This window comes from Citrus sinensis, chromosome 4 (genome assembly GCF_022201045.2).
Source record: "Citrus sinensis cultivar Valencia sweet orange chromosome 4, DVS_A1.0, whole genome shotgun sequence".
In the NCBI taxonomy this organism is placed as follows: Eukaryota; Viridiplantae; Streptophyta; class Magnoliopsida; order Sapindales; family Rutaceae; genus Citrus; species Citrus sinensis.
Window position 1 is genome coordinate 22,446,229 of NC_068559.1, and position 27,888 is coordinate 22,474,116.

Sequence of the window (27,888 nt, forward strand, 5' to 3'; positions counted from 1 at the left end):
TGTTCTTTAATATCCATTACACTTGAGATCATCAAATAAGTGATTCTCGAACATAATTGCTGTTGTTACTCAAATAAGAATAGAAAACAAGGAATAACTAAAGTAAAACTAAATGGAAATGAGAGCAACATGATTTTGCAAAGAGAACTTCACACTATCATAAAACTGAAAACATTACAATTTAAAGCTTAAATAACAACACACCAAAGTCAAATAACGACCCACTAGAATCATGGTCCAAAGATTGTGCCATGATCACAACATGAACTATAAAAAAAATAACCAACACCAGAGAAGTAGGAACAGTTTGAAACTTTCACCTAAGCAACATTTATGATTCCACATCAGCAGTCCTAAACACATCTTCTAACAATTGCAACTGTTCATTTTTGCTTCTGCCAATAAAGAGTTGATAGTAACCAAAGATTGTTGTCTTTATTGTCATTGGAGAGTAACCAATTACTTACGCAGTCACGTAAGTTGCTGGTTGGCCTCGCACATTTTTTACCAGTTTGTTTCTGAAGGAAAGCAGCTGAGCCGCAACCTCTTCCATGCTCATTCGTTCTCTCGGCAACTCTGAAGAGCAAGTGACTCCGATTCCCAGTACTGAAACCAAGCACTCTTTAACACTAAAACTTCTGGTAAATTGTTTGTGAGCATTGGCCTCGCTTGTCTCCCCTTCTTCTCTTTCTACAAGAAGCACTGGATCAACAATTTCAGCAAGTCTTTCAGGAAGAGCTTCCTTGACAAAATTATGTAGGGTTAGATTGCCTGTAAACATCTCATTCGCCGGCCTCTTTCCTGTAAACGTTTCCAGCAAGAGTATGCCAAAACTGTACACATCTCCACTTGTTGAGACCTCGCTCCCCATTCCGTACTCTGCAATTTGAAAATTAGAACTGTTGGTTCAACTAGTAAAAGCTCTAAGGATTGCAAAAGAAGTTAATTAAATTATAGTATTTACCTGGAGCAGCATAACCAACGGTTCCTTTTACTCCAACAGAGCTTGATTGATTAGATGACAAGTTGTTGGTGGCTTCCGGAAGGAATTTTGCTAATCCAAAATCACTTACATGGGCAGTCAATTCACCATCCAGAAGAACATTGCTTGGCTTGAGATCACAATGGACTATTGGAGTCTCGCAATAATGATGTAGATAATCCAATGCGGAAGCAACATCAACGGCAATACTCAGTCTTTGCAGGAGATTTAGATTCCTTGGTGCCTCAGGGTTTGGATGCAACCATTCCTCCAGGCTCCCGTTAACCATGAACTCATAAACTAAAGCCTCGAAATCATTTCCTTGGAAGTCAACACTTGCACAGGAAGTTATTATTTTGACGAGATTCCGATGCCTAATACTTCTCAAGGCCTGACACTCCGCCATGAAACTCTTTGAAGCTCCTCGATGTTGAAGATTAAGCACCTTAACTGCCACCAGCGTTTCATGATCATCATGATTGAGGACTCCTTTATAGACCGAACCAAAGCTACCGGCACCAATCAAGTTTTCCAAAGAGAACCCGTCAGTTGCTTTGAACAGATTCTCATAGGACACTCGTAAAACCGAAGCCAAGAGAGCTGATGGAGGAGTGGCCGGCTTCCTTTTTGATTTGCTCCGCCGGGAAGTAATTATCAAACACGACATCCCTGTTACTAACAAAATTCCTGTAACAACAGGAATAATCAGTTTCAGGGAACGGGAGCGTGATTGCTTTGATTCTTTGACGGAACAAGTAGTTAAATGCAACTCAGATATGCCACCACAGAGGTTATCATTTCCGTCAAGAGATATAGCACTCGAATTGCTGAAGACTCCTTTTATTGGTACTTCACCCTCAAAATGATTAAAAGACAGATTTAAATTCTGCAAAAAGGGAAAGTTTTCCAGATATTTTGGAATCCGGCCAGACAAATTGTTCCGCGAAAGATCAAGATTCTCAATGCCTCTCAAAGAACTCAATGATGAAGGGATATTCCCTCGAAAGAAATTACCGTTCATGACGAGTTGTTCCAACCTAATGCAACTTCCTATACTGCTTGGAATTTGACCAGACAATTTGTTCTCCGATATATATATAGCACCCAGATTTTTCAAGATACCAAAATTTGAGGGCAAAGGACCGTTCAATTGGTTTTGAGATAGATCGAGATAGATTGACAAGGAAGAGAGACCAATCACTTCAGTGGGTATGGTACCAGTGAGGTTGTTATTAGAGAGATCTAATAATATCAAGTTTTGGCATTTCCCCAGACTTGATGGAATGCTTCCGTCTAACATGTTTTCGGCAAAATTTAGTGTGATTAACAATGTCAAATTTCCTATAGAAGATGGAATTCCCCCCCAAAACTTGTTCCCCTCCAACCTCAACGTCTGCAGCTTTTGAAGATCTCCTATACTTCCCGGAATTCGGCCTGTGAATTGGTTGTCCTCAAGGTATAAAAGCTCCAAGTTAACAAGATTTCTTAATCCACTTGGGATATTTCCGAACAATTGATTGTTTTCAGCTGATAACATTCTTAGTCGGGTTGACAAATTCCCCACAGTTTCAGGTAACATTCCACCAAAATTGTTATCACTAATTAACAGTAGCTCTAGTCTAGAAGCGTTGCCCAAAGAATTGACAAATTCCAAGTCATCTTTTTCCCCATTTCCTAAGTGATTCATAGAAATACTAACCCATTCGAGTTTATGTAAATTTTCCAAACTAGGCACCTTTCCACTGAATCCATTCATCGGGATTATAAGTTTCATTAGATTTAAGGCATTGGATATTGAAGCAGGAATAGGCCCGGTAAACTGATTAGCACCAAGGCTTAGTACTTCAAGATTAGGAAGAGTGAAGCCTAAGTCTGATGGAAGGCTTCCTTGAAGTTGGTTATTGGTAAAACTAAAACAATTAAGCGAAGACAAGTTGTAGATTGAGAAGGGGATTTCACCTGATAGCTTATTTCCTCCAAATGCTATATAACGCATCATCTTCAGCTCCCTCAGGGCTTCAGGAATTTGTCCCACAAATTGATTTACAGCTGCTGAGAGGACCTGGAGTGATGACAAATTGCCGAAGGATGATGGGATTTCTCCTGACAAATTGTTGGAGTGTATTACGAGAATCCGGAGCTTTGGTAAGGAGCCCAGTTTCCCTGGAACTTTCCGCACTAGCTCATTGAATCCTAACCTGAGGGATTCAAGGTTAACGCAATGCGATATGTTGTCAGGAATTTGACCTCCGAATGTATTGTTGTCCAGCCATAAAATTCGCAACCTGAACAGATATCCAATCTCTTGAGGGATTTCGTTGCGGAAGCTATTGTTTTTGAGATCTAACACTCTGAGAAAACTTAAATTACCAATGTGAGGCGATAGAGACCCCTGCAAGAGTAAAGATGGAAGAAGTAATGCAGTCACCCTTTGGTGCCGTGGACTGCAAGTGACACCTTTCCATTGACAAAAGTGCCTGGAATAGTTCCATGAACTCAAAACCTCAAGAGGGTCATGAGTAACTTTGGCCTTGATTTCAAGCAATGCAAGTTGATCAGTTTCATTGCTTTTGAGCATATGATCGGTTGACTGCAAGCTGAAGCTGAAGCAACAGAAAATAAAGAAACAAATGCTTGCAATGATTGAACTCGTCATGTTTACAAAATCCATTTAACGTCCGAAGGAAATTAAAATGATAAAACTTTTATAGAGGTTGGTAAGATAAACTATGTTTGTATATTTTTTTCAATGATTTATGGACTCTGTACTTGATGCTCAAATGTGAACCAGCTGTCACCGTGACAGTGAAACTAATACTTTTTATTTTTCTAATAATATTAATTATCATATTTATTACTATTGTAAGAATAATATATTGCAGCTTTAAAGAAAGACTCACCATACTCTCTTTTGAGTCTGGGTCAGTTTCCAGCATTTGGTCATTTTTTATTTCACCGCTTAATCCGCAGTAAATATATAACAATTTAATCAACAATATTGAAAAAGAAAAAAAGTAGGACAAGAGAAAGGTAAATACTGTTAAATTAGTTGGGAAACGTTCAAAGCACGACGGGAATTAGAAAAGAAAAAAAGTAGGATAAGAAAGTTAAGTATGATGGATGGAGTTTCACATTACTGTTAAATGACTTGGGAAAGGTTTAAAGCACCACAGGAATCAACGTTTCACAACGCTTTTTAGATTTTTTTCTATAAGGAAAAAGATATTCTCACAAAAGTAAGTGCAAAATTTCACACAAAACGGTGCATTTAAATAAAGTAAAATTGCAAAAATACTCAAAATATATAAGATTGATTATTTACACCCTCTTTGTTTATCTTGGGTGAACTATTTCTGGAAAATGGGCAGAGCCTAGTTTGGTTCAAAATTTGAAATAACAAAAGGTATATTGGTGGAAAACCAGCGACATATTTTCTAATGGTTAACCTAAATGGGAATTATATCAGTTTGTACTGTCAATATAACAAACAACTAACTAAATTATTTAGAAGTCATGAATAAAAATGTATAGAACAAGAAGTATATTGCTATTCGATGCAAGATATAATCTAATGTTGGATTATTAAACCATAATAAAATAATATAACTACACATGTGCAGAATTATTCACTAGAAAGATTTAATTTAGATATTAAACAGTTAGTGCAACAATATCTATCTCATGCTCATTAATTTAGAGTTTGAGAACTCATAATAATAAAAAATAGAAATTTAAACATAGATCCTATTCTATTAAGTAGAATCAGAAAAGAAGTTTACAAAAATAATTTTGCACGGAAGCAATGAAATATTAATCCGGTTGATGGATATATTGGTGAACACATAATAGAATATTATAATAGATTTTTATCTATCAAGCAAAGGGAAGAATATAATTGGAATAACAAAAGAATTAGAAGTAAATAGTAATATGCTAATAGGATATAAAGGATTAATATTAATTATCATATTTGGCTGAATGATTCAGTGGTAGTGAGTAATACCCACTTTCAATACTCGGGTCTTCCAGGTAGTGAGATCTTCAACAAGTAATCATTTTCAAGAAGTTTTAATCGTCGGTGTCGTTTGAATTGGTCATCTAAAGCTGCCCTCTTGATATTTTTCTTGGTCTTTGTTTCAGACTTTTAGTTTTTCTATGCATAAAATCATTATTAAGTTCATTTTCTTATCACAAAATTCTGAATCTTTTGCGTTCTAATTACTACTATTAGTTGTCATATTATTATTATTAACAATAATTATTTTAAATAAAAATTGTAATTATTATAATAAAGGATGATAATAATCAACTAAGGCTATTTTGGTATTGTAATAATCTATTCCAATTCCAATAAAAATTAGATACATAAGTGACAATACAAATTCTTACAGCTAAAATAAATAATTTATAATGATTCTCATTCTTTATTTCAATTCTATTCTGATTTGTGAAACTAAGTCATTCTGATTACTTATTGGTAAGCATACCACTAAAGGAAATGAAACTGTCCATACACAATAAAATCTCTTTAATTGATCATCTAGCCCAGCTAAAATCAATGGTCCCGAAAGAAACAATTTCGGAACTACTCAAGCCTTCAAATCTAGCACTGTCGTAGTAAGTAAGTTACAGGAATTTGATTGGACGATGTAATAAAGATGAAGGATAAGATCGCCAATCAATTTTCTGTCCGCATCAAGCAAATAAGCCATCTGTGAGGCGCAAAATGAGTTAAAAAGATGGATCATTTTGGAATCCATTAATGCATAGAGGGGACCACTGAATCATTCAGCAAAGGTTTCAATTAACGTGCCCTTCGGGTCCAAAATTAGAAAAAAAATTCGCTTCAATTATTAGCGTATTTAGTTTTAAAAAAATGATAAAATGACCTTAAATTCGATCAGATTTACATATTTAATTTGCCCTTCGGATCTCCAATGTTTTTGTTGATAGGCGGTTTTTACCTAAACTAAACCATTATTGGTGGCATGTTGATCCTAAAATTAAGGATTTAATGGCTCCATTACCGCATAAAAAGGAGAAAATGACCAACTATTGGGGAGGGGGTAATATAAGGTAAAAACAGAGAATGGGAGGTTTTGTTTGGGGGGGAGGGGGGGGGGGGGGGGGTTATGAACCTTTTTCAACATGACGACACATAGGCCGCTGCTACCCTTTACTTCTTAATTTCTTTCTCATCCAATCAAGATTGCGAACTGCGAACCCGACTCAACATTGCACGTTGAAATTGCATACTATATATATATTTTTTAATGGTTACAATAGATAGAATTATTCTACTGCAACCCAAAAATCTACCACGGTTAGTTTAAAAATCCATTCTCACTTATATTTAAGGTTTAAATTTTCAAATTGTCTTAAACACAATTGTCCATTTTATATAAACTCCGCATCGCCTGCATAACGCTGGGTGCGTATTAGAAAATTTCACAACTCCCTGCAGAATAGCGAGCTGGAAAGTTGTCGACAGAATGAGCAACTTCTTTAACTCCTTTGGTGCAACTACTAAGAATACATGTATAATAATTTTTTTAAATTAAAAAAAATGTAGAAACTGAATTACATTCCAAAGCTAAACACATACGACATCTCACTAATTCAAACGAGAAAATGCCAACTAACTAGTACAAAATCTGTGTCATTTATCGAATAGATAGAAAAAGGAAGAGGAAGCCGGAAGCAGCAGAGAAGTTGAAGTCCGGCATGGTGTCAGCTCAGTCCAGGCTTACCCTGTCCAAATTAATATTAATAATTCGAATAGTTTTCTTTACGAATAGTTCTTTTTGTTTTCTCCAAGAGAAATTTTTGCGAAAATGATGACTTCGACTTCCGTGGGTTGTGACTTCGTGCTTGACTTGAAGTCGGTCAAGCAATATTTGATGAAATGGGATTAACACAATTAATAATGATGAAGATTTAGTGATTTCTTGTACCGCTCGTGTGGACATTTCTCCGTTGATGACTGTTAAAGAAGGATATTTCTCCGTTAATTATTCCGTAGGAGCAATGCGCTTTGCAAAATTGATGGGGACACATGGTGTCAAATGTCATTCATTAATCAGATAGAAGCTTCACATTAATTTTGTAATGTGGTATTTCAAAAGCACCAAATATTTTCTTTGTCCTACCCTCACGCAAGGTTTCTTTGTTTCAAATTAATGTCATTTTGACCGAAATTTGAAGGAAAATTTTAGAAAACATAAGCAATTGTGGAACACATGGGGAATGGTTTTAACCAGTCAATTAAAACATAACGTGTAGAACTTAGTTTACTAGGTAAATCCCCACCAACTGAATGATGGGACTTGAAGAGGTGAGGTGGCATCACTATTTCTCATCTTTGTATATTCTTTATTATCTAATAAATAGAGAAATTTTCTTTCAGATTTGACTTTTCATCTTCTCATAATTAATTTGACTATTATTACACAATCAATATGTAACAGTTCATCAAAATACCCACTATCTTCTTTAATTGAAACCTTCTTGATCATAAATTAAGCAATAATTTATAAACATTTTTAATCACTCCCACGTAAATATAAACGCAACCTAAAAGAACAGAAAATAGCAATGGCTCTAAAACATGTGTTTTTCATTTTGGCCCTCACTTGCTTGATCATGGCAAATATTGCAAATGCAACTAGCATGAATGATAGCCTCAACAACAATATGAAACCAGGCTACGATCTTGCAACAAGACTTGAAGCGAGCGGAGGCTAACAGAGTGCTGGAACGCGTTAATGGAGCTGAAATCATGCTCAAATGAGATTTTTATATTCTTCTTTAATAGCCAGGCTGATATTGGCCCTGACTGTTGCCACACTATTGATATCATCACCTGTAATTATTGGCCTGCAATGCTCACCTCTCTCGGATTCACTGTCGAAGAAGGGAACATACTGAGAGACTACTGTGATGCATCTTCTGCTCCTTCTCCAGGTGGCATCGCGGTGATATATCAGCCTCAGGTTTCTAAGGTTTTAGCTTAGACAACGTGCATCTATGGCACTTCTATTTCCGTGGTGTTAATTTAGTTAATGCAATTTTAAATAATTAAAAAAGTCTTTTTGGTTTTAGCTTTGCTTTATTTTTTTTTTCATTTTTTTTGGAAGTCTTGATTCTTAATCGAATAGAATAAATCGTTAAAAGTAGAATAAGAAAAAAAAAGGATAATACTAAATTCTTTTTTCAAAAACGCTAAGCGGGTTCTATTACCTACTTTATTTTTAAGAGAAAGGATTTTACCATCTCAATTAAATGATGCCCAAAATATTTTTGAAATGATAAATGAATAATTATATAAAACTCCGACGTATGTTACGTTAATTTTCAAGAATTTCACGAAAGTCAAATTCATCATTTTCGCAAAAATTTCTCTTGGAGCAAACAAAAAGAACTCAATGATAGAAGGAATTTTCCCTTGGAAGAAAATGATGAGTTGTTTCAATGTAATGCAACGGCCTACACTGCATGGAATTTCACTAGACAATGACCATTTATTCTTAGATATATCTAATGCACCCACATTTGTTTAGTCACCCAAATTTGAAGGCGTCTGTTTTGAGACTGATCAAAACTTTTTCCAAAAATTCGGGATTCAGGTCGTATCAGGCCGATTATATTTTGAAAACTTGTAAATTTTCAGTGATCAAACTTCAAAACTTTGCAAATAGGTCAAAATATGAAAAATACTTGATATGTTATTGAATAGTCATTTTGTTTTGCATTAATATAAGGCTATGGTGCTATATAGTTTTGTTGGTAAAATTTCATGGGTTGAGCACAAGAAAACTAGCATTTGAAAGAAATTTAGTTACCATTTGATTAAAACATAATAATAAAAATTAGAAAATATTATAAGGCTTCGACAAGATTTGCTAATCATGTATAGAATAATATGAAGATTAAGAACATCACCTAAGCTAATTATTGAACTTGAAATTTTAGGAGAAAAATTTATATGGGTTTGGCCACCAATTTAGCATTAGTAGGGATGGCAATTGGATCGCTCCATAATGGATATCCACAATATCCATCTAATTGGATCGGATAATATCCATCCAAAATTTTTTGGATCTTGAAATGGATATTTTAAAATTATATCCAGATGGATATAGATGGATATGGATAATTATTTTTACCCAATGGATATATGTTTAACCCAACACAAGTTTAAAAAGTTTTAATTTTATAAAATTAAAAATAAAAAATATAATAAACAAACAATTGTAAAAATATTATATTAACTAGTGAAAAATTTAAATTCCTCTTATATTAAAAACTAAAGTTTTCAAAATTACCCTTTAATTTTTTAACTTATTTGATACTATTAATAATTATTTTATTTTATTATTTAATATTATAAATGGACCTCCACCGAAATGTCGCCGGACCACCATCGGACCTTGCCGGACCACCGTTGGATATCGCCGGACCACCACCGGATCTTGCTGGAAGGTCGCCAGAATACCATCGGCTTGGCCAGAAGGTCACTGGATCTCCGCCGGAATTCGCCGGACCGCCGCCACCGACCACCGAACCACCATTTTATTTTATATATATATATTATTACTAATATAAATAATTTAATAGCCAAATTTGATATTGGAATTTTAACTATTTTATGTTATTATTTTTATATAATAAAAATAAAATATCCATGGCTATCCATGGATCTCCATAGCTATATGGATAAAATCCATATCCATGTCCAATATTAAATATTAGATATGGATATGGATATATCCATTATGGATAATTATGGATTTGTGTTTGGATGGATATTATCCATCCATAATTGGATATTTACCATCCCTAATCATTAGGAACTCATTGTTTAGGAAGCTATGGTGGGTTTCGTAGTGGGACTTATGCTCTTTAATGCATATGGTGATTTTTAACCAACATATATATAATCCCATTATAAAACTCATCAAACCTTCTAAAATAACATGCTCAGATAGTGTGCTAGTTCCATATAAATATTTCTCCAACTTCTTAGCCTGAAGTGATATTCATTTCCATTGATAGTTTGATGGGCAAAGCCTTTTGAATTCTCCATGTTATCAAGTTAATTTTTGTTGGAAAATGCAATGCGGATATGAATAGAATTTTTTGTGCAAACAAATTTTCTGTGTTGACACATCCTCTCAGTAAGTTTTATGGAGAAGCTTTAATTTCCTAGTTGTTGATTTCGAATACATTAAGCTCTTATTTGGTATTAAAGTATTGTAAACTAAAAACTATGGTTCGTATGGAAAGAAAATTGTAATTACGAAATAAAAGTTGATAGAGTGTGATAAATATAATTTCAGATTAAAAATAAACTTAACTTTAAAATTACAATAGTAAATATAAAGTATTTACTAAGTACTTTAGTATTGCAGTAACTGCCCTACCACAATAACAAAAAGGAGGCTAATACTATAAGTTGTTACATTAAAAGTCTCCCAAAAAGAAAGAATGTGACTTAAAAAATTAAAAGAACGCAGGAGCTGAAATTGGCAATTTTGGAAATTGCAATGGTGATTGTGACCTAGTAAAATCCTTCAATGAATCACAACACTAGCAATTTCGTAATATACAGTAGTGGCAATTTTGTAAAATTGAAGTAGTGATAGTTTTGTAAATAAAAGGAAAAACTTTTTCCCTAAATTTGGCTGAGGTAAAAGCCAGCTTAGCCCACACTCTCCTTCGCCACTTGTTGATGAGCTCTTCCTTCAATTTTTGAACTTGAAGTGATGCCCCATCGATGTCCAAAATTTTTGTAGTCTCTCCATTGTACAAGTTAATCAGTAAAGTCAGAATGATGATGGAGTTACAAACAATCAAATATAATCCTAATGATTCTTCTTATACACTCACCCTTGCGTTGACGTGTTTAATTGATGTTTATTTAAGCAGAAATTGAAGTTTGATCCTGATTAATTAGATGCGAACACACATTCATGAGTAAATACTTAAAATTAAATTAATCAAAATAGTATAAATACAGGAGAAAATCGATCATATGCTTGCAGACACCACAATCGAATTATATATATCACCGCCGCACATAAATATTATTCCAATGATATATGATTAATTAATTAATTTTTTTCAATAACAATTAAATAGTAATGTCAATTGTCCACATAATTTTTTTTTTATGAAAGTTAGTAATTTTTTTCCATCTAGTAATATTTTTTTCCTTTTTTTTTAAAATAATAGTTGTTAATACAAATAAAAAAGATATTAGGACTTGAGATTAGGGTCTACTTGAGTTAGAATTTTTTATTAGAAAAGTTATTAGCCAGCGATGAAAAATAAAAAAGTAACACAAGATAAAGAGTAAAATGAGAGAGCATATATTATAAAAAAATTTTACCCATTCCATGTGTGTACCAAACAAAGAGATGAACTCCTTTTAGAGTTACATAATTATTACATGAAATTAATGAAAACATTATGGATTATAATTCCTTGCGAGATAGTGGGATTTATAGAAAAGTCAAGAGTTGCTAGTGGAAGATAATAGGGAGAGAAAAAAATATATGTTATGAACATTCACATTTATTTTAATAAATTCATAATATTTTTTTTCCTTAATAATAGGGTGTAGAGAACAATTAGAAGGATGTTTGCCCTTCAATAAACCAAGTCATTCATACACATGATTCTTCGGTGATGCCTCTGATGTTTTTGTGGCCCCAAAATTATTGGGGAATAGTCACGAATCTGAATCTGGAGTCCAATGCATTCACGCTGGTGGCTCAGCAGCCCATTTAAAGGCAATCCAACAGGCAGTGATCTTGTCGAGGTGCCTTCTAATAGAAACGAGCTCACGGCAAGATGAAATGAAAAGTAAGTTGTTTTATGGTTGGGCGGTGTGTAGTCCTCTTGTTAAAGGCCATAAGATGTTAAGCATATTGCTATTTAATTTTTAAATCATTCTCAGTAATAATTCCTTTAGTAGATTGATGATAAGAGATTGCATTACAGATGATAACTGAGCACAATTTCTGTAGTTGTATCCCTGTACATCCATCTTAATATCCTCATTATTCACATGCCTTTTACGGGTGTTATTTCTGGATGCCGAATGCTTTGTTCCACGTCTGGATACCAAATGCTTTGTTCCACAAAGCTGAGCTAGTTGAAAAGCTTGCTGATGAGGTCAACATGTCCCTTAAGTAATTTGAGAATGAACACTATGTTCCCGAAAGTCTTACTCTAATGATACTTAAAGAAGCAATGAGAATGGATGTTGCAGCAGCTTTGCTGAACTCAACCCCAGTTCCAAACATGGAACATATGAAAACCAAAAGTGCATTGTTTTTTTTCTTTCTCTTTATGACTTCTCTAGTTGGGGAATGTATTAGATATTCACCTAATCAGTAGGCCTTGAAGGGATCCCATGTTAGCCCCTTGATGTTGGTCTGTAACTAAGTAAATACTTGACCTTGAAAAAGCTTTTGGAGGCATCAGTTTCCCTCTGATTGTGTGCTACTTTTTGGATGTGTTGATTTGGTCATTTGCTGATTTATAGTTATTTTTCTGATTCAGGATGGGATATGGCTCCATACATAGAGGCAATTGATTCACAGCAGTCGTCATGCTTCATTGTAAGTATATATATAATACAGCATCAGTTTTTCTTGATTTTAAATCTCATATTCTGAAGTGGTACTTCTGATTCTCACATGATTTTTCCATCTTTCAGCTAAAGTTTTTCTGTGATCTCTTATGTATTAGACGGGAGTCCACCGGTAGTCGTACAGAAGGGCGTGCTTTAGAGATGATGGACAAACTGGTATGATCTGTGAGCCTTTTCTTCTTAAATATTTTGTTACCTAAATCATTTTCATTCAAATTGACAAGAGTTGCTTATCCATCTATAGAAGATTCCAAACTTTCTGCAGCTAGTACTTTATTGGACCCAAAAGCTTCTTTGCTTTTTCTAAGCTGCTAATCAAGACTAGGTTTCTCTCCCTTATATCGCTAGATATCCCATTCATCGTTTGATTTAATTGTCTAGAGAGATTAGGTACTTGCATCTTTGCTTTTCACTTCACAAGTGATTTCATGTGCTATCCTGTATTCTGGTTCAAGATTTTTAATGGTTGCTTACCATCATATTTTGCTTTGTTTCAGGTTGAGGGCATTTCTAATTCTTCTCCCGGTGTGACTCAAAGTATTCCCTTTTGTTATGTGATTTGCGTTCCAACTATTCCTGCTGCGAAAGTAAAACTATTTCTTCTGCATCTTTGAATGATTGTGATTTAATTTTCTTGTCATTTTGCCAACTATCATTATGCTGTCATTGTTTCATATCTTATTTGACATATGTTGATTTGGTTAGAGTTTAATTGCTCTGTTTATTCTCTTTATAATTTGTCTATTTCGATTTTTCTTGATTTTAGGGAATATGCTAAACTTTTAGTAAGCTGTGGCTTGATTGGAGAGGCTATTAAAATTTTTGAGGATCTGGAGTTGTCGGATAATCTAATACTGCAACTGGTATGATGTAATAGAAACCATTAACCTAATCTCTCTGTCTATCTCTCTCTTTCTCTCTCTTTAGTGTTGCTAATGGGAGTTGGTTTTGTGTATGATGTAAAAAACAGCCTATTGGGGAAGAAAACAGCAGCTGTTGAACTAATAAAAGCAAGGCTGTCTGAAAAGCCTAATGACCCTAGATTATGGTTTGTTGATGAGCCTTTTCTGTGATCCATTTTATAGTTACTTCTCATTTCAGTTAAATCCATTGTTGATGTCACTTATTGCAATCTAGGGGTAATTGTTCATTGGATGTAAGGATATTGTCAGAAGAAAATGAATCCTTTTAATTTTATCTTTTGCTTGCTGTAGCCGATTTAAAAGCTCACTGTGCATTCTTACTGATTGCTTTTGGTCTAGCATTTGAGTCAGTAGATTTTATACTCATATTCTGACATTTATTGTTAGTCTTCTGACGGTTCTGCACCTGGGTCCTATATTATCTTCAACAGTATTATCTAAAAGATAAGTTTTGCCGAAGAATATTGCATTCTAAACTAGAAAAGGAGGGGCGGCCCCGGGGGGGGGTGGGGGGGTGTGAAGGAAGCATCAGGAGGCTGTTTTCCACTTATCCTCTTCCCTGCCTGCATTTTAGATGATTCTGATGCACCCGGTGCCGTGAAATGGTTGAGATGCGGGACCATCAAGTGAATTCTGAAAATCATATCCTTTTTGAGAATATTTGGTGCTAGACATTTGAATATGTGGCCACAATTTAAACAATAAAGATTTTCTACACTGATTTCTTATAATGGATATATGCATGTAATTATAATATGATATCTTTTGATTATTGACCCATTTGTTTAGAAAGAAGGGAAAAAAAAAAAAAAAAAAACATGGTTGAAAGACAACTGTTACTTGACCTTATCTCGGTCTCTTCACTGCCGTTTGTTTCTTATAACTTCTGGTGATAATGTAGCCAGAATGATGAGTTGAATTGTGGGTTGCTGACTTGTGATACATTTAGTAGGTGTTCATTAGGTGATGTTACAAATAATGATGCCTGCTATGAAAAAGCTTTGGAATTTTCGAATGATAAGTCAGCTCGAGCTAAGGTGATATTTGTTGCACAGAGAAAATGTAGTTCACATTATGCTTGTACCATGATCATTTTTTAGTTAACATATCTTTATGTGAATCGCAGGTCTCTAGCTTCTAGTGCATACAATAGAGGGGAGTACAAGACATCTAAAATCCTTTGGTATGTTGCTTTAATGCTTTACTTCTCTTTCTGCCACACAGTAATTTGCAGCATTGACAACTGATACGGCTGAATGACAATTTACCCTTGGTTTTGTCTCAGGGAGGCTGCCATGGCCTTGAATTCTTTTTATCTGGATGGCTGATTTGCTCTTGGTGCTGCTGCATTGAAGGTATCTTATTTTTGTATTAGTATGTGTTTAGTTTGGAGAGATTTCTTATCCTTTTGCCCCAAGTTTCTGAAACTCTCGGCTGAAATATAAATACAGGCTCGGGATGTTGAAAAGGCTCTGGATGGGTTTGCTCGGGCTGTTCAACTTGATCCAGACAATGGGGAAGCTTGGAACAATATTGCTTGCTTGTATGCTCTTTTCTTTGTCATCATGGCATTCCATCCTCTTGCTCTGTATTCTTTAATATGGTGTCAATCAAGTTCATCTTCTATCTGCAAGAGTATGCTTCCCATATTTGGTTTACTTTGTTTTGACTTTCTTGTTGCAGTTGTTCTATATAAATTTTATATGGTTCCATAATCCCTTGATGAGTGAATTTAGTTGCTGCAAATGCTAAGAACTAGATAGTACTGTTATAATTAGGAATAGGGCAAATATTAGCCATAGTATCTGAATTTCTAGACAAAATTGGTCATTTTTGCAAATCATTTGGACGTATCTATGCAGCAGTTTACTATTTTAGTGCTTGCAGGAATTGGGATGCCAAAATTTTGGGCTTAAATTGTGTGAAAATAATCAAAGTGATATGCAAATTAAATCAAGCCACATGAGGGAAGAACATCCTTTCTTTTTTTTTTTTAAGCTTATGTTTCATGTTTCTCTGTATGGCATAGGTAGTTCGAAGTGAGAGTAGTGCAGATATGTGGGGATTATATGCAAGGTGGCTTAAAAGTAAAGGAGATCTTACAATGTGCTCTGAAGCCCTCTTAAAGCAAGTCAGATCATATCAGGTTTCTCCATAAATCTCATCATCTTATAATAAGTTAGCATTATGTTTTACTTTATGTTGATGGAATTTGTTAATGCTAATCAAATTTTGTTAATCTCTGTTGAGATATAATTAGTAATCTAGTAAATTGAGCAAGAAGTTTGAAGGGTTATTTGGTTTATTTTTCAACGTGAAGTAAAGGGTAGAATTGATGTTTGCAATGTGGCTTTGGAAATGTAAAGCATGATTAATGTAATCTCGAGAGTTGTCTATAATGCATATAAATATAGAACTCTGGTTGTATGAAAAGGAAGAGAGAAACGAAAAAATGAATTAAGCAATAAAATTTCAGTAATTTCCAACAAAATACTCTGTTCTTAAATAAAAAGATTTTCTGCACTTCCGCTTGCACCCAACAAATTTGGTATCAGAGCTTTTCCAAAACACCCTCAAAATGACATCAAATACCCTACCCACATTATTTTCATATGCTCCCAGTCAAGTTCCAATATTTGAAGGGGTACATTATGAATATTGGAGTAATCAAATGGAAACCTTTTTCCTCTCTCAAAATTTATGGGATGTTGTTGAAGATGGATATGCTGAACCACCAGAATCTGCAAGTTCTTCAGATTGGACTCCAGCACATCAACAGCAGTACAAAGAAAACATACAGAGAAATGCCACGGCACTTCGATATATCCAGCAAGGTGTTAGTAAGTCAATTTTCCCCATAATATTTGGTGTCAAAAAGGCCAAAAATGCTTGGGAAATCTTAAAACAAGAATTTCAAGGTTCCGAAAAGGCAGTCACCATCAAGTTATAGACTTTGTGGAAAGAGTTCGATAATTTATCAATGAAAGACAGTGATGGAGTTCAGGATTTTTGCAGTAGAGTTACTGAGATTGTGAACCAGATTAAAGGTTGCGAGGACTCCATTGAAGACAAGAAGGTGAATGAAAAGGTGCTGAGATGTCTTCCTCCAAAGTTTGATCATGTAGCAGCAGCCATTGAAGAATCAAGGGATTTGTCCAAGATGACTTTTTCAGATTTGTCAAGATCATTACGGTCTCATGAGCAAAGAATCAATCGACCTTCAAGTCAGCCTACAGAGCAAGCTTTTCAGTCAAAGATTAATAACTCAAATCAGAATAAAAGCAGTAAGAAAGACCAGAAGAACAGAGGCTCGTCTCAAAGAAACGGACAGCGTGGCAAAGGGAAAAGAGAACAGAACGACAACTGCAACAAGTGGAAAAATGACAGAGGGAATTCACAGCAAAATTCAGATTCTCAGTGCATCATTTGTAATCGGTCTAATCATGAATCAAAAGATTGTCGTTATAAATGCACAAGGTGTCGCATTCCTAACCATTCTCAAAGGGATTGCTGGTATCAAAATAAGAAAGGAAAAAATGAGGCAAATTTTACAAAAGAAGGTGATGGAGATTACTTGTTTTATTCAAGTAAAGGTGCTGAACGTGAATCATATAATTTGTGGTACTTGGATAGCGGCTGCAGCAACCACATGACTGGAGAACGTGACATTTTCATCAGCCTTGACCAAAGTTTTAATTCGCAAGTGAAGCTTGGAGATGGAAAGATGCAGAAAGTTGTGGGAAAAGGCACTATTGCTGTCCATACAAAGGGAGGTAACAAAAAGCTTATTTCTGACGTTCTTTATGTTCCAAATTTAACTCAAAACCTCTTGAGTGTGGAGCAGCTAATTCAAAAGGGTTTTTCAATTTATTTTGATGATGAGAAATGCAAAATTATTGATAAAACTAATAATCACACAGTGGCTGTTGTTGAAATGTCAAAGAACAAAGTTTTTCCTCTTGTTATGCCACTTGATGAGAATGTTGCTCTCAAAACTGAAAATTCAGATTTGTCAAATTTATGGCATCTCAGATATGGCCATTTAAACTATAAAGGGCTGAATTTGCTCAAACAAAAGAACATGGTGATTGGCCTACCTGATGTTGGAAGATATGAAAAAGTTTGCGAGGGCTGTATATATGGAAAAATGCATAGACTTCCATTTCCTAAAAATTCATGGAGAGCCAAAGCTCCGTTGGAGTTGGTGCATGCTGATATTTGTGGTCCTACAAGGACTCTCTCTCTCAATAACAGGAGATATTTCATTCTTTTTGTTGATGACTATACAAGGATGATGTGGATTTATCTTTTGAATGAAAAAGCAGAAGCTTTCTCAATTTTTCTTCAGTTTAAAGCTCTTGCAGAAAGGCAAAGTGGATGGAAAATGAAGACCTTGAGAATTGATCGTGGTGGTGAATTTATCTACACTCCATTAATGAATTATTGCAGGGATAATGGAATTCAAAGACAACTTACTATCAGCCGAAGTCCACAACAAAACGGAGTCGCAGAATGGAAGAACCGTACCATTGTAGAGATGGCAAGAAGCATGTTAAAAGGCAAAGACATTCCTAATAACTTATGGGCAGAAGCATGTCATACAGCAGTGTATATCCTCAACAGGTCTCCTACAAAAGCTATTAGAGACAAAACTCCATTTGAAGCTTGGCACAACCGAAAGCCAACCGTTGATCACTTGAAGATTTTTGGGAGTATTGCTTATGAGAAAATTATTGAAGAAATATGTATCTCATTTTCTTATTTTTTACAATAGGATTACATAATACATATATAGATTCTAAACTACATAACGTGCAAGAGTAGGAAAGTAAACAACTAACTGCAGACCAAGAAAGTAGGAAACAAACTCTATCAAAAAACTGAAATTCTATCCCTATCTTTTTTCTTTTCTATCCCTATCTTTTTTCCTTAAAAATAGGATAGAAAACATGTGACTTTTCCACACTCCCCCTCAAGCTGGTTCGAAGATATCAATCATTCCCAGCTTGCTAGTTAGTGACTCAAAGCTTGATTTATGAAGTCCTTTAGTAAGAATATCGGCTAGCTGCTTTGTTGTTGGAACAAAGGTCATGCATATCAAACCACTTTCTATTTTCTCCTTGATAAAATGACGATCCACTTCAACATGTTTAGTTCTGTCATGATGAACAGGGTTATGAGCAATGTTTATTGCTGCCTTGTTGTCACAATACAACTTCATAGGAACATCAATAATAATCTTCAATTCTTCAAGTAGCTTCTTTAACCACAAAAGTTCACAAATACCATGTGCTACTGCTTTAAATTCAGCTTCGGCACTGCTTCTTGCAACCACTGATTGCTTCTTACTCCTCCAAGTTACCAAGTTTCCTCCCACAAATGTGCAATACCCTGAAGTTGACCTTCTATCAATAACAGATCCAGCCCAATCTGCATCAGTATATACTTCAACTTGCAGATTGTTATTTTTCTTGAATAGCAGACCTTTTCCTGGAGTTTTTTTTTAGGTACTTGAGAACCTTGTAAACAGCTTCCAAGTGCTCTTTACATGGAGAGTGCATAAATTGACTAATAACACTTACTGCAAAGGCTATGTCTGGCCTAGTATGAGACAAGTATATCAACTTACCAACCAACCTTTGGTAACTTTCTCTATCCACTGATTTGCCTTCAATTGCATATCCCAATTTGTGATAAGGATCAATAGGAGTGTCTCCAGGTTTGCATCCCAACATGCCAGTTTCCTTGAGCAAGTCTAAAGTATATTTCCTTTGAGAAACAAAAATGCCTTTACTGGATCTTGCAATTTCCATGCCCAAAAAATATCTTAAGGGTCCAAGATCCTTCATCTCAAATTCTCTAGCAAGAACCTTCTTGAGATTTTCCATTTCTATTACATTGCTTCCAGTCAAGATGATATCGTCTACATATACAATGACGATCACAACACTACCATCAGTGAAGTGTTTAAAAAACATTGTATGATCTGCTTGACTCTGTAAATATCCAAAGCTACGAACAGATTTCGTAAATCTGTCAAACCAAGCTCGAGGAGATTGTTTTAAGCCGTAAAGTGATCTCTTCAGCTTGCACACTTTTTCAATACCATATTCATTCTCAAAACCTGGTGGTAGATCCATATATACCTCCTCTTCAAGCTCTCCATTAAGGAACGCATTCTTAACGTCTAACTGTTGTAGTTGCCATCCTAGGCTTGCTGCAAGAGACAACAAAACCCGAATGGAATTCATCTTTGCCACGGGAGCAAATGTTTCTTGGTAGTCAATGCCGTATGTTTGTGTAAAACCTTTCGCGACGAGCCTAGCTTTGTACCGCTCAAGTGACCCATCTGCTCTGTATTTAACTGTAAAAATCCACTTGCAACCCACTGGTTTTTTTCCTTCTGGTAACTTGACTAGTTCCCAAGTTTTGTTTTTTTCTAGAGCTCTCATCTCTGCATACACAGCATCTCTCCATTCTGGAATAGAAAGAGCATCTTGTACAGATTTTGGAATTGCTATAACAGACAGGTTAGCTGTAAAAGCTCTAAAAAATGGAGATAATCTATGATATGACACATACTTAGAAATTGGATGAAGAGTACAAGACCTAGTTCCTGTCCGTTGTGCAATTGGAACATCTAGATCATTTGTAGTTTCTAAAACAGATTCTGAAATAGGATTAGAATGAATGTTACCTGCAAGTTCCAAGTTGCCTGTGTTTGGATCCGAGTCTTGGCAGTGAGGAGAGGAATGATGATTTGACCTTTTCGAATTCCGTCGTGTGTAGACTTGAAGCTCTGGTTCTGGAACTCTCTCTAATGATTTTTCATTATTCACAATTGATGGCATTGTAGAAGGAACAGGAGGTACACAAGACATAATAGGCATTGGAAGAGATAATTCCCAAAAATGATCTTCCTGAGTATGATCCTCCCCCTGAAGAGAAGTTTTGGGAAAGAAAGACCTATTTTCAAAAAATGTAACATCCATTGTGACGAAGAATTTGTTAGACAATGGATCATAACATTTGTAGCCTTTTTGAGTAGGAGAATAGCCAAGAAATACACATTTTAAAGCCCTAGGATCAAGTTTGCTCCTGTTCTGTTTATGAACGTGAACAAAAGCAATGCATCCAAAAATCTTTGGTGGTAAAGATGTGAAAACCTTAGCATAGGGATAGAATTTTGTGAAAACATTTAATGGAGACTGAAAATTAAAGATTCGGGTAGGCATACGATTTATCAAGTATGATGTTGTGAGAATGGCTTCACCCCAAAACTGTTTTGGCACTCTATTTGTGAACATAAGAGAGCGTGCAACTTCTAATAGGTGTCGATTTTTCTTTAAGCAAGTACACCCAACAAACACGAGTGTGGTCATCAATAAAAGTTATGAACCATTTAGCCCCCGAAATGTTTGTAACACGTGAGGGTCCCCAAATATCACTGTGTATAAGAGAAAAAGGTGCAGATTTTTTATACGGCTGTGAAGGAAAAGATGCACGATGATGTTTGGACAATACACAAATTTCACACTGAAACAAAGAAGGATTTTTATTCTTGAACAGTAAAGGAAACAAATGTTGTAAATAAGAAAAACTAGGATGACCTAATCGGAGATGCCACAACATTATTTCATCTTCAATAGAGAAAGTTACTTCATTATTTGCTGCCTGAGCTTCTCCACACAAACTAACATCCTCTTCGAAGTAGTACAAACCATCTACCTCTCTAGCACTGCCAATCTTCTTCCCCGAACACAGGTCCTGAAATTCACAATAGGAAGGAGAGAATTTAGCAATGCAATGAAGATCCTTGGTAATTTTGCTAACAGATAAAAGATTACAAGACAAATTAGGAACATGAAGAACAGATGTTAACACCAAATTTGTGGAGATAGGAATAAATCCTTTTCCTGCTACGGAAGATAGTGAACCATCAACAATTTTAATTTTTTGACTACTAGAACATGGAATATATGAAGAAAATAATTTAGAATGGCTGGTCATATGATCGGTTGCTCCTGAATCGATGATCCATGGATCTTGTTTCTCATAAACAACTCCCAGAGCAGTGAAATTATTACCTTTTTGGGCTAAAGAACTAAAGGATGAAGGATTTGGGAGAGATTGTGACTGATTTAGAAACATGTACAGTTGCTCTAACTGCTCTTTAGTGAAGAATTGAGATTCGGTTTCTCCAGTATTGGTTGTCGGCTGATTCTCCCCAACAACTTGGAAACCACGACTATGTTTACTAGATAATTTATTGTTTTTCAGATTTGGAGGTTTTCCATGAAGCTTCCAACATGCATCTCTGGTATGTCTTGGCTTATGGCAATAATCACACCAAACTCTATCCTTCTCATCACTCTTCTTCAGGTTTTTTGTTCCACCAACCAGTGGAGCTTCTAGTGTAACAGAGATCAAGGCTGAGTTCTCTGCTGAAGAACCTCCCATCATCACATTCTTTCTACTTTCCTTTCTTCTTACATAAGAAAACACTTCCCTGGTAGAAGGAAGAGGTTCCTTGCCAAGTACTCGCCCAGGGACTTCATCAAGGTCTGAACTCAAACCTGCTAAGAATTCAAATACACGCTCTTTTTCTAACATCTTCTTGTATTTAGCACTATCAGCAGCACATTCCCACTCGCCATCATAGTACTGATCTAACTCTTGCCATAAGCCCTTCAAAATATTGTAGTATTTAGTCACTCCTTGACTACCTTGTTTGGTTTCTCGAATTCTGGTTTTTAGATTATAAATCTGAGCAGAAATTCCCAAATCAGAATAGGTCTCAGTGACAGCATCCCACAAATCTTTTGCTGTTGGCAAAAACAAGTAAGTTTGACCTATTTCTTGTTCCATTGAATTCACTAACCATGACATGATCATTGAGTTGTCAGCATCCCAAGTTTGAAACTTTGGGTCGTCTTCAGCTGGTTCTTTAATTGAACCAGTAAGGTAACCAATCTTCCCTTTACCTCTGATAAACATCTTCACAGATTGGGACCACTGAAGAAAATTTTGACCATTCAATTTATGGGTTGTGATCTGAAGTGATGGACTATCATTAGAAACATAACTTGATGGTTGTAGATGCCGTTGCAACTGCTCTGAAGATAACTCAGAAGTTTCTTGCTCGCTATTCTTTGACATTGGTATTCAAATAGAATTGAAAACTAAACCCAAGAATCAAAGAGCGGCTCTGATACCATGAGAAAATTATTGAAGAAATATGTATCTCATTTTCTTATTTTTTACAATAGGATTACATAATACATATATAGATTCTAAACTACATAACGTGCAAGAGTAGGAAAGTAAACAACTAACTGCAGACCAAGAAAGTAGGAAACAAACTCTATCAAAAAACTGAAATTCTATCCCTATCTTTTTTCTTTTCTATCCCTATCTTTTTTCCTTAAAAATAGGATAGAAAACATGTGACTTTTCCACAGCTTATGCTCTTATTCCAGCTCAAAACAGGGAGAAGTTTGATGAAAAAGGTGAAAAATATTTGTTTATTGGCTATAGTGATGAGTCTAAAGGGTATCGGTTGTTGAATCCTACAACAAATAAGCTTGTTATCTCAAGAGATGTTGTATTTGATGAGGCATCAGCTTGGCAGTGGGAAAAAGATCAATCTCAAGCATCTAGCTTTTTTGAAGCTCCTGTATCTCCACCAAATTCTTCACAGCAAAATAATTTGGAACCAAATTCTCCAAATTCAGCAGCAGAAAGTTCTTCGGATGATGAAAGTCCTCCAAGGAAGATAAAGTCAATGAGAGAAATTTATGAGTCATGTGAACTTGCTTTATTTTCTTGTGAGCCTCAAGACTTTGAGGAGGCCTCAAGAAATGAAGATTGGATCAAAGCAATGAACGAGGAAATGGCCACCATTGTGAAAAATAAATCTTGGGAGATGGTTAATTTGCCAAATGGAAAAGAAACAATTGGGCTGAAATGGATCTTCAAAATCAAGTACAATGAAGATGGTTTAGTTCAAAAATATATGGCGCGGCTCGTTGCCAAAGGATACTCTCAGCTGCCTGGAGTTGATTTTACAGAAACATTTGCTCCCGTTGCTCGAATGGAGACTATTCGAACTGTTCTTGCATTGGCAGCCCAAATGGAATTAAATGTGTTTCAGCTAGATGTAAAATCGGCATTTCTAAATGGTGAAATTGAAGAAGAGGTTTATGTTGAGCAGCCTAAAGGATATGAAGTGAAATGTGAAGAAAACAAAGTTTATCGACTCCGAAAAGCCTTGTATGGCTTAAAGCAAGCCCCTCGAGCGTGGAATAGCAGAATTGATAGATATTTCGTTAAAAATGGATTTGACAGAAGCTCAAGTGAACCTTCTCTTTATGTCAAAAAGGAAGGTATTGATTTCCTTATTGTTTGCCTTTATGTTGATGATCTAATTTATTGTGGCACTAATCTGAAAATGGTGGAAGAGTTTAAAAAAAGCATGCTAGATGAATTTGAGATGACTGACTTGGGCTTAATGAAGTATTTTCTTGGCATTCAAGTGAAGCAAGCCAGAGGAAAAATCTTCTTTTGTCAAGAAATATACGTAGAAGATTTGTTGAAGAAATTCCACATGTTCAAATGCAAACCAGCACCTACTCCTATGGGTTTGAATGAAAAATTGAAACATGATGAAAAAGAAGAAAAGGCTGACGCAAGAATCTATAGAAGCTTGGTTGGTTCGTTGATTTATCTAACCAACTCAAGACCTGACATTTTGCACTCAGTTAGTGTTCTTTCTAGATTTATGAATGATCCAAGGAAGTCCCATTATATTGCAGCAAAGAGAATCTTAAGGTATCTTCAAGGAAAAAAAAAGCAGGGGATCATGTATGAAAAAGAAGACAATTGCAAGCTTGTTGGTTTTACTGACAGTGACTGGGCTGGTTCCCTTGCTGACAGAAAAAGCACATCAGGTTATTTATTTTGTCTTGGTACAAATGTGATTTCATGGAGCTCAAGGAAGCAGAAGTCAGTAGCTTTATCCTCAGCCGAGGCAGAGTACATTGCAGCAACTGAATCAGCTTGTGAAGCCGTTTGGCTTAGAAGAATTCTCAAGGATTTGCAGTTCAATCAAGATGCTGCAACAACAATTTATTGTGACAACATGTCAGCCATTGTTCTAACAAAGAACCCCGTATTTCATGCTAAATCTAAGCACATTGAGCTGCGTTATCACTACATCCGTGACTTGGTAAGCAAAGGAGAAGTTAATATGGAGTTTATCAGCACTGATGAGCAGCCTGCAGATTTTCTAACCAAAGCAATCATCATTGAGAAGTTTGAAAAATTCAAGAAGCAATTGAAGATTACTAATTAAGAGGGGGTGTTGAGATATAATTAGTAATCTAGTAAATTGAGCAAGAAGTTTGAAGGGTTATTTGGTTTGTTTTTCAACGTGAAGTAAAGGGTAGAATTGATGTTTGCAATGTGGCTTTGGAAATGTAAAGCATGATTAATGTAATCTCTAGAGTTGTCTATAATGCATATAAATATAGAACTCTGGTTGTATGAAAAGGAAGAGAGAAACGAAAAAATGAATTAAGCAATAAAGTTTCAGTAATTTCCAGCAAAATACTCTGTTCTTAAATAAAAAGATTTTCTGCACTTCCGCTTGCACCCAACAATCTCTCTCTCTCTTTCTCTCTCTCTCTCTCTCTTTTAAAAAGAAGGCAAAGAAAAAGCTTTGTGATTTCATTTTTGTTTTCTAAATTTGTTATCTAAAGGAATGACAAGTTGACAACTCAGCCTCTCTCTCTCTCTCTCTCTCTCTCTCTGTGCTTGTGCGTCTGTGTCAGGGATCTGATTTGTGGAAAGATAGAGATCGGTTTAAAAGGTTTTCATATGCATCCTTGGAACTTTGTAAGGTTTACATGGAAATTTCTTCCTCTTCCGGTAGCCGTCGAGAGCTCTTTGCTGCTGAGATGCACCTGAAGAACGTACTTAAACAAATAAAACACCTTATTATTCGATATTTAAGACACTTACAGTTGGTTTAAAGATTGCATTTTCCGTTTCTGTTTTTGACTGGTTCAGGGTAAAACTTTTTCTCACTGTGTTAGAGTGCATTTCTGTTATTATATAGTTTCTTAGAAGAAAATGCACTTTTTGGAATCTCAGGCTGAAGGATTTTCGGTGCAGTAACTAATCTCATTTGACAATGTAAATATATGGCTTCAATTTCTTTAAATGTAACAGCAAGTGTTGTTTTCGACCTCTGTTCTTTTATGCATTGCTTACATACCGCGATTTCATTAACCTAAATTTAAGAACAATTTCATATAATTTTTTTTTTCTGCTTTTCTTTTATCATTTAAAAACAATACACGCACACACACACGCATATATTTCAGAAAGCATTTAAACAAAGCAACCGAACGTTGCTGGTTTCTATTATTACATCGACAGCAGTAAAGCAAAGAAGCAACTGAAAGTTATCTTCATATGAGAATGAAAGCTTTTCAGCGGCATAAGCCTTTCACTATTCAATTCCAAACATGTTCCTCAACGTGATAACAAATTCGTAGACCTTTTCTGGGTCCGGAAGGATCCTGGCAACAGTATCTCTTTGCATGCACTTGTTCATCCATGCTGAGAATTTGGGGCACTCATTCTCAACCTTAACTCCCCCAAATTTCTCAACCGCGTAAAACCAACTAGTCAGTGGAATTGCAATCACATCAACGAATCCAAAGCTATCCCCGCCAAAGAAATCCTTCTCCCCTAAAGCTCCCTCAAATTGCTTCAAAATCTCTATAAATTCATTCTTCGCCGTCTCTGGGACCTCGCCCTTGCTTTTCCATATGTTGCATACTGCATCGAATACCTGCCAAAAAAGTGGTGTCATCTTTTAAGTTCGCATTTAGAAAGATACAAACATTTACACTTGAGAATTATAGACTGACCTTCTTGTCAATAAAATCTGCCCAGAACCTTGCCTTAGCTCTCTCATAAGCAAAGGATGGGAGAAGTGGTGGCGAAGGCCAAGTCTCGTCAATGTAGTTAACTATAATAGTGGATTCACACAATGGTTTCCCATTGTGTAGCAAAACTGGGACTTTCTTGTAGATGGGGTTTGATTTGAGCAGCAGGTCACTCTTGCCCCCAAACAAGTTCTCAGCTCTGGCTTTATATTCAACTCCTTTCTCAGCCAATGCAATCTTTGCTCTCAAGCAAAATGGGCTAGCCCAACAATCCAAAAGAACAACCTCTCCCTTCGACGTATTCACTTTCTTTGTTCTTGTTTCTTTTACTTGGTTGATAGTAATTAAACCTTGAGTATCAAGGTTGGCATTTATAAAGTAGATAAGATGAAATTCCCAAAGTTTGTGTCGCAATCAACGTTTGTTCGTTGGCACTTCCTTAAAGGATGTGGCATTGTTCTTATCATTTCTTAGTTTTTGAAGCTAACTGTTTTACTTGGCTTTCAACATGCACAAGAACAAGTTTCTCTTGTGTATGCGGAGTTTACCAAGTACAGGCCGAATCGTAAGTAAGCATTTACAGTAATCAATCGGTATTGTCCAATGAAAATAAGTAATGTAAAAAGTGTCTAGGATTTTGCCTAATATTTCTCAAAATAGGCTCATTAAGCCCAATTCTGGTGCTAATTTAGTTCAACTTTGAATCAAACTTGGAAACATTTTTCTTTAGATTATTATTATTAATTTAGAAGAGTGAAAAAAGTTAAGAGTATCGTTGGTAAAGGTCAACCATGTGTAATATCACATATCACTAGTGAGTGAGTTTCGTAATCTTTCCTAATTAAGAACACATATTGTTTGATGTGGGCACACAACCCTGCGTCTTCTTAGTTAGGACAACCAATGAAATTCACTTGTTAGCGATGCAGGGGATGATACATAACTTGTATGTGCACGATGGCGGAGTATCCCAATTATGCACTCGTTTGTCTTCCTCTGTTTTAAAAAATCTATTGTAATGGATATATTGTAAATTTATATGGTTGCTTGTTATAATGCTTATGTTGCAGTGTTATTTGAGTTGTCATTTTCAGTTTTATTTTATTTTTTCTTTAAACATAGTTAATTTGAAATATTCTTTAATATCCATTACACTTGAGATCATCAAATAAGTGATTCTCGAACATAATTGCTGTTGTTACTCAAATAAGAAAAGAAAACAAGGAATAGCTAAAGTAAAACTAAATGGAAATGAGAGCAACATGATTTTGCAAAGAGAACTTCGCACTATCATAAAACTGAAAACATTACAATTTGAAGCTTAAATAACAACACACCAAAGTCAAATAACGACCCACTAGAATCATG

General features: G+C 35.4%; 2 protein-coding genes and 1 pseudogene across 2 annotated transcripts in view; 1 reads left to right on the top strand and 2 right to left on the bottom strand.

Moving 5' to 3' along the window:
* LOC127901787 (probable glutathione S-transferase parC) overlaps positions 1–27,888 on the bottom strand; it is a 162,200-nt pseudogene that overhangs the window by 106,261 nt on the left and 28,051 nt on the right.
* Positions 109–3,638, bottom strand: LOC112498806 (probable LRR receptor-like serine/threonine-protein kinase At3g47570). Its single transcript, XM_025100394.2, has 3 exons — positions 965–3,638; positions 509–879; positions 109–165 (listed from the first exon to the last, which is right to left on the bottom strand). The coding sequence occupies exons 1-3, from the start codon at positions 3,636–3,638 to the stop codon at positions 109–111; spliced, it is 3,102 nt and encodes a 1,033-aa protein (XP_024956162.2).
* LOC127898709 (uncharacterized) overlaps positions 11,699–27,888 on the top strand; it is a 44,359-nt gene continuing 28,169 nt past the window's right edge. Inside the window, exon 1 of the mRNA XM_052439581.1 lies at positions 11,699–11,848. Coding sequence (XP_052295541.1) covers positions 11,842–11,848 — 7 coding nt within the window. The 5' untranslated portion in view covers positions 11,699–11,841. The remainder of the gene's footprint in view (positions 11,849–27,888) is intronic.

What these genes read in the sequence shown, in the direction of transcription:
- LOC112498806 (XM_025100394.2), bottom strand. Translation starts at nt 3,638, where the DNA reads ATGACGAGTTCAATCATTGCAAGCATTTGTTTCTTTATTTTCTGTTGC. An exon ending in CGTTGGTTATGCTGCTCCAG is followed by an intron (nt 880 to 964) that starts GTAAATACTATA and finishes TTCAAATTGCAG; the next exon opens with AGTACGGAATGGGGAGCGAG. An exon ending in TTTCCTTCAGAAACAAACTG is followed by an intron (nt 166 to 508) that starts GTAAAAAATGTG and finishes TAATGTTTTCAG; the next exon opens with TTTTATGATAGTGTGAAGTT.